We start from the raw sequence: 6613 nt of genomic DNA, 5'->3' as shown, positions 1-6613 counted from the left end.
GTGAGAGGTCTTATGTTCAATTCTCATCAAAGATGAATTTGAACCATATTATTACTAGCACATTGTGAGAGTAAGCTCACCATCTCCCCTTAGTGTAGATAATATCGGTTGTTCAAAAAAAAAAAACTTCTATTCTTTTAAAAAAAAATTAGAAAAAAGAAAGAAAAATAAAATCGTATAGCAGTGGCATTGTGGTAAAATATCAGACACTACGTCCTCAAGTGAGCATCCAACGGTCCAGGATCCAGATATAGGCAGAGGAATTCGTTGTCTCTCTCATTCCCTCTCTGTACACTTCTCAGAGCTCAGAGGCCTCAGAGCAATCAAATCAAAACCCTAAATCGAAAACGAACAGGAAGAATACGAGGACTGAGCTACGATCATGGCCTTCTCTTCCCGCCTCTTATCCAAATCAAGACAGGTCAGTCACTCGATCCTCATTTCTCAATTTTCTTTCTTTAGCTGTTTGGCTTCTGAGAAAATGTTTGAGATAATTAGGGCATTTCAGATTTTCATTTTTAACTTTCTTAAAATTATCGCGTATCAGATGACATAGTTTGCGATATACTGTAATGTGAAGTTTTCGTGATCCGAGAGATGATGAATATGCGAAATGCTTCGGGGGTGTTTATCTCTGGATAAATGAAAGCCAGGGATTCATGGATTTTTGTATTAATTTTCTTTGTAATGTTTCAGCTGTGTGGCAATGGAGTCATTCTTCAACAGGATCGCGTTATTCCGGTCCGATACTTCGCCAAGGAAGCAAGTCGCCCCGTGCTAAAGGGTGATGGTGAGTCAAAATGCTTGGCCGTATTAAGAGGTTATGTGATGCTATTCATTGTGATTTGCAAGGTTAACGTTGAGAACAATGGTTTGCTTTACGCCTTTCACAAATTTACATTGGTTTTAATATGTGAGTGCTATACAATGCTAAGTTCCAAACTTGATATCTGGTATTTTTGTGTCTTTTAGATAGGATGTATTTATGGGTGACTGGCTATCCATTGTTGATCTTATTTATGTCTTTCCTTTGTTATTATTTGATGAAACCTTACTGAACATTTCTTACGTTTGAGGGGTAAAGAGATGCTGAAGAACATCTTCTTGGATGTTAAAAAGAAATTTGAGACAGCTCTTGGTATACTTCGCAAAGAGAAGATCACCATTGACCCAGAGGATCCAGCTGCTGTTTCTCAGTATGCCAAGGTCATGAAAACCATAAGCGAGAAGTGAGTTTTTTTAACCCTTTACCAGTATATTTCTTAGAGTAATATAATTGCTTTGTTGTTGTACACAGATGTGCCTATTTGTTTTCACATGTTATATAATTTCACATTTCGTGACAAATATATAAACACAAGGGATGGCAGTGCTATGTTTCTAGAATGTACATTATCTTCATTAGTAATCTTTTTGTATAGTTTTTACATGATATACTGATACAGTTTACAGAGGAAAGGAGTTGTAGGTAATGCAAATAAGGAAATTGACAGGGAGGGGATGAGAAGGGAAAAAGGGTATGGACAATCAATATTTGTGATCAACAGTGAAGGAACTTGAACCATAGCATATATAATATATGACCCCCTTCTTAAGAGTAATCCCATTCGTTGAGAGTGATTCATTGTTCGAGGCACTCTTCAATGAGGTTTAATAATCCAAACCATCTAGTTTACAGATCTCCATCTTAGAATCATCTGTACAAAAAGTTACTCAAATCCAAATTCATTTGACCATCATGAACATTTAGTAATTTTGTAACTCGGAAGTGGATAATATACTTTTGACTTCCAAAATTTTGTATTGTTACTGTAGATCTCCTTTTATCTTGTGCTTTTATTTCCATTAACTTCTACTGGTATTATATGACTGAGAAATGTGGATAAAATGACAATCACATTAGAGGAGGGAGCTTATGTGCTGTTCTGTGTTTTTCTTCATCAGATGCCACCTTTCATTATTTTAACTTTTTTGAAGTGGTTACTAATGCATTTGTGTGTCTTGCAGGGCTGATTTGTTCTCAGAATCCCAGCGCATCAAACACACCATCCAAACCCGAACACAAGATGTCCCAGATGCTAGAACATATCTGTTGACATTGAAAGAAATTAGGATCAAGTACGTGCTACTCTGTTCTTCAAATTGTTGGATGTCCTTTGTATAATGGGATTAATGTGGTTTTTAATTTTTGTGCTTATACTCCATGTTGATAAGTTGAGGGACCAATGGTAATGGATTTTTAGTTGAGGGACCATTGCCCCAATTGAGTTAAAGTTAAGGGACCATAGCTGCAATTTACTCTTTAATATATAGTTTCTACCAAATTTAGTGTGATTGTCATTTTAGTGATCTAAAGTCAGAAACAATTACCTTATTCTTTTGGCCATTAATGCTATTAATATTTGTGCTCGTCCTACATGATGTTTCTAAACACTAAGTAATGTTTAGGGGAAATTTTGGATAAGTTTACTAATTGTGATTCTGTATTGAGGGGATGTATTCTGGGTCCCAATGTATATTTGGAATAAGTTCCCAAGAAGATAAAGTGGAAAGGCTGGCTGGTTCTCAGGCGGTGAGGCGACTGGGAGAGTGGGAGGCCAGTAAACAGCAAAGTCATCCTTTACACAATTTTTTGTTGCGCAAGATATCATGAGAGATGCTTGTGGGCTGAGTTGGGAAGGAAAGAGAGCACTTAATTAGAAGCAAGGTAGTGTCTTTAACAATGCAGAAGGGCGGTTTATGTGTAGTGAAGTTTTTGTTAAGATACAAATCACTAAATGGTTGCGGCCTCTTTCCTTAAAACGAAGCTTTATGGTATATGATAAGAAGAAGCATGCATGGGATTCAAGAAGATGGGTGGCATGCAAAACTGTCTTTCAGCTGGGACTATGATTTAATGAAGAACTTAAATGGTTAGAAGGCAAGGAAGATGGCTGATTTGTTCTCTTCTTTGGAGATTTTTAATATTTTTTTAGCAATAGAGCTGTTTCTAGTATGTTGTTACTGGAATCAATATGTTGTACCTTTCTTTCGAAGCCTGTGTGACAATGCCGGTGATAATGCCTTCTATTCTTACTCCTCCATTTGGAAATCAGAGGCACCTGTGAAGGTGCAGATTTTGGCCTAGTTGATTGCTCACGGCAAAGTGAGTACATGTGATAAGATTGAAATGCAAAGACCAAAACCTTGTCTATCACCTTGCACCATGTGTGGAGGTGAAAATGGTCTATTCACCATTCTGTAGACTTCAATTGTGTTGATCCCAGCAGGATGTCATGCATGGTTATGCAAGTGGCAGAAGTTGTGGAGGGGCTGATTGGAGGAGATTGAGGAGAATATTATATTTTGGACTTAGCTTTGGGCTACAATAACTTAAGCATCGTCTGATTGCCTGCAGTGTAATGCTAAAATCTAGTTCTATGTGGTGGTATTGTTTTGGTAGGATTATATGTAATGTAAGATGGATTTTGTTTGAGTACGTATTGTCATTTAGGGTTTTTCTGTTTACGCATACGTCTGCCTTGCAAACATCCATACTTAACGCTTTTACAGTTACATTTGCCAATTAACTTATTTCTTTCCCTTTTGCAGGAGAGGTCTCACTGACGAACTTGGTGCAGAGGCTATGATGATGGATGCATTGGAGAAAGTCGAAAAGGAACTGAAGAAACCACTTTTGAGGAGTGATAAAAAGGGGATGGCTGTTCTCATGGCAGAATTTGAGAAAATAAACCAGAAGTAGGTGACAGATGTTTTGCCTTTTTTTTTTCATTTTAAATAATGTTTTGAATACAGAGCAGGACACTCAATTAACTTTTATTTACACCTTTACTGTACTTGCATAGTCCAAGTTCTTGGATCACATCTTTTCATGGTTAATTGCGAACTCTCATATAAAAAGTAGTTTCTGCTAAAGCAGTGATTTGTTTTTTCCTTTTAGATTTTAGACTAAAACTGCATTGCCCCGTCTAATCCCATTGTTGACATGCTGGGATTTTCAAACAATGTTCAATCTCAAGCTGATTTTGGCTGCACTATTTCCTTCTTGCACTCCACCACCAAACCCAGAAACTATTTTTCTTTTTGAAAAAATTGTAATCAGCGGGGTGAAGTTAATCTTATTTATGATGGTCACAATTGTAATCTGGGGATTGTAAACCCCTTGTGTCTCAGACTCCAAGTCACCGTCCACTAATTGGTTTGCATATGGCTAAACTCTTGCCTATCGTATTCTTCCATAGCTGATATGAGATACGAAATTCTGATCTAGTCTAACCTTGTCTTTTAAGGCTTGGAATTCGTAAGGAGGACCTACCAAAGTATGAAGAACAGCTTGAACTCAAGAAAGCCAAAGCACAGCTGGAGGAACTTAAGAAGGATGCTCTTGAGGCAATGGAAACTCAGAAGAAACGGTAATTTATCCTTGTCTTTGCCTACTTCCTCTTTTGTCATGTATGTTTTTTTTTGCAGCTCTAAACGATTGAGGGTCGTTATGGATTCAGCATACTGTTTTGTTTAGAGTTGGAGATTGAACCATTTGCTTGCAGTCTCCTAACAATATATATTTTTGAGTCTTTATTATCGTTAAATTGGCATTGGTGAAAATTAGTCGATGTAACTTGCCTTTCACAGGACTGATATGTAGTTTTGTTTTGAATATTTGTCAGGGAGGAATTTAAGGATGAGGCAATGGTTGATGTGAAGTCGTTAGACATCCGAAACTTCATCTAAGGATCTGGGATTGCATTGAGAGTGGCCTGTTTTGAGATGAACCAAATATTTTGGTAGAATCTGGAAACTGATGACTTAGTTGGGGGTAATTGGGGGAATAATCCTCCTGTTTTAATAAGGCTCTGATTGGTTTCGACTTTGCAGTGCAATTATTCCCAAATCCATGAGATTTATGCGCGCTTTTGTAATTTTTCAGATTTATTAGAGTATAATACTTGCTTTGCCAGGTCCAGGTGAGAACTGGGAAGCTGTTATCACTATGACCAATTTATAATTATATTTTGGAATTTTTGTTCCATGGTACTGTACAAATACCATTTCATTTTTTTAGAACAAGCGATGTTATCTACACTAAACTAAGGGGGTGGGAGAGTGAGTTAAGCCTCACTTATTGGCTAGCAATAATGTGATTCAAACTTGCCTTTGGCGAGAATTGAACTTAAGACTTCTTACTTGCAAGTGAAGAAGAATATCAATAGACTGTAATATTAAGTGATAACTTTGTTTTATTTACTTGTTTTGTTTTTAAGTACAAATCTTGTGGGTTGTTCGTGGAGCTTGGTGGGCTTAATATAATTACATTAAAAATAGTTATAATTTGAAGTCCGCTACAAATCTTAGTACAAGAACAAAATGTTTATGTACAAGGTTATTTTATTTGCTAACATGGAAGTTGTTTCACGTAATTTGCATTAGGTATTTTTGTGAATTCAAAGATTAGCATACTATATTCCTTTTCTCGTAAATTTTAGACGAACAGAAATAGCTGGACATCTCACGTTAGTTGTTGCAAAATTTGCAAGTTTCGCTTGGGTAGATACTGCAAAATTAATTAAGGCGCAAACTAAACACAGAAACTCATTTACCATTTAGAGCAAGTTCACCCCTCTTTATTGCGCAAGTAATTGAGTGATTAAATTCTCCAAAACCTACAAAATCCTCTCCACCTGAAGCTCAATCAGTCCAGCTACAATGAAAGGGAAGCAGGCTCGACTGCTCAATCGGGCCACAATCGCCCAACCAAGTGCCTAAGAGAGTGTATGGGCCGTTGGATTTCCCAAATCCGACGGAACGGTTCGTTTTAATCCAATTTTTTTTAAATTAAAAAAAAATCTCAAGAAGACTTGTGCCACGTGACACAATCTGGACTATTGATTGCAAAAAAAAAAGGTCATCCAACAATCTATATTAATTTTGTTATTAAAAAATGTTTAAAAATTATAAATAAATACAAAAAATAATTAAAATAAAAGGAATATGAACCGTGCGTGACCGCAATTAGATTGTAAGCTCGGATAATAACAAGAAGCGTTACAAGATTGGTTAAAAGTTCTGTTTCAAATTAAACATAATATTAATTTTTTAATGCCAATTGCCCGAACAATTCATTTACTAATAAAAATGCACTTGGACAATTATTATTTAATAAAGCAATAACTACCTTTGCACAATTGATGGGGGCAAGTATTGCCTTAATGTGATGGAAGTGGTCTTATACTCACAACAAAGTTTAAAAATAAAAAATGTAAACAATCGATCATTTTCGCTTGAGATTAAGTAAACTCATTGGTTTATATAAAACTTAAAAGAAAAATGCTAAAGAGGTTATCTTAAAATTGGGTTTTTCATGGACAGCCACCTTATAATTTTGACACAATGTTTTATAATATTGACATAGATATTAATGTTAAACTGTGAGGTGGTAGAGATCCATGGAGAGTCTCATTTTGAAAGAGTCTCTTTAGCATTTCTCAAGTTAAAAAGACTTATTTTTAGCTACGCCATCTGGAAATCTCATTTTGCTCCATGTAACTCAAAAATCGCTATTTTACTTTTTGAAAGTCAAAGTTAGCTCCACTTTGCCCCTGAAATTTGATTTTGA

At 36.0% G+C, this 6613-nt stretch overlaps 1 protein-coding gene across 1 annotated transcript; it reads left to right on the top strand.

Moving 5' to 3' along the window:
• Nucleotides 1-204: 204 nt before the first annotated feature.
• LOC103401698 (probable ATP synthase 24 kDa subunit, mitochondrial) lies at nt 205-5027 on the top strand. Its single transcript, XM_008340415.4, has 7 exons — nt 205-421; nt 697-790; nt 1085-1229; nt 2008-2118; nt 3592-3738; nt 4290-4412; nt 4668-5027. Exons 1-7 carry the CDS (start codon nt 383-385, stop codon nt 4729-4731), a joined length of 723 nt encoding a protein of 240 aa, XP_008338637.3. The 5' UTR covers nt 205-382; the 3' UTR covers nt 4732-5027.
• The last annotated feature ends 1586 nt before the right edge of the window (nt 5028-6613 follow it).

This window comes from Malus domestica, chromosome 15, assembly GCF_042453785.1.
Source record: "Malus domestica chromosome 15, GDT2T_hap1".
NCBI classification, from domain to species: domain Eukaryota; kingdom Viridiplantae; phylum Streptophyta; class Magnoliopsida; order Rosales; family Rosaceae; genus Malus; species Malus domestica.
This window is presented reverse-complemented; position numbering and strand designations above follow the sequence as displayed.

Bases quoted from the DNA above. Each gene is read 5' to 3' on its own strand.
- LOC103401698 (XM_008340415.4), top strand. From the start codon at position 383: ATGGCCTTCTCTTCCCGCCTCTTATCCAAATCAAGACAG. The intron at 791-1,084 runs GTGAGTCAAAAT...TGAGGGGTAAAG, and splicing joins CCCCGTGCTAAAGGGTGATG to AGATGCTGAAGAACATCTTC. The intron at 4,413-4,667 runs GTAATTTATCCT...AATATTTGTCAG, and splicing joins ATGGAAACTCAGAAGAAACG to GGAGGAATTTAAGGATGAGG.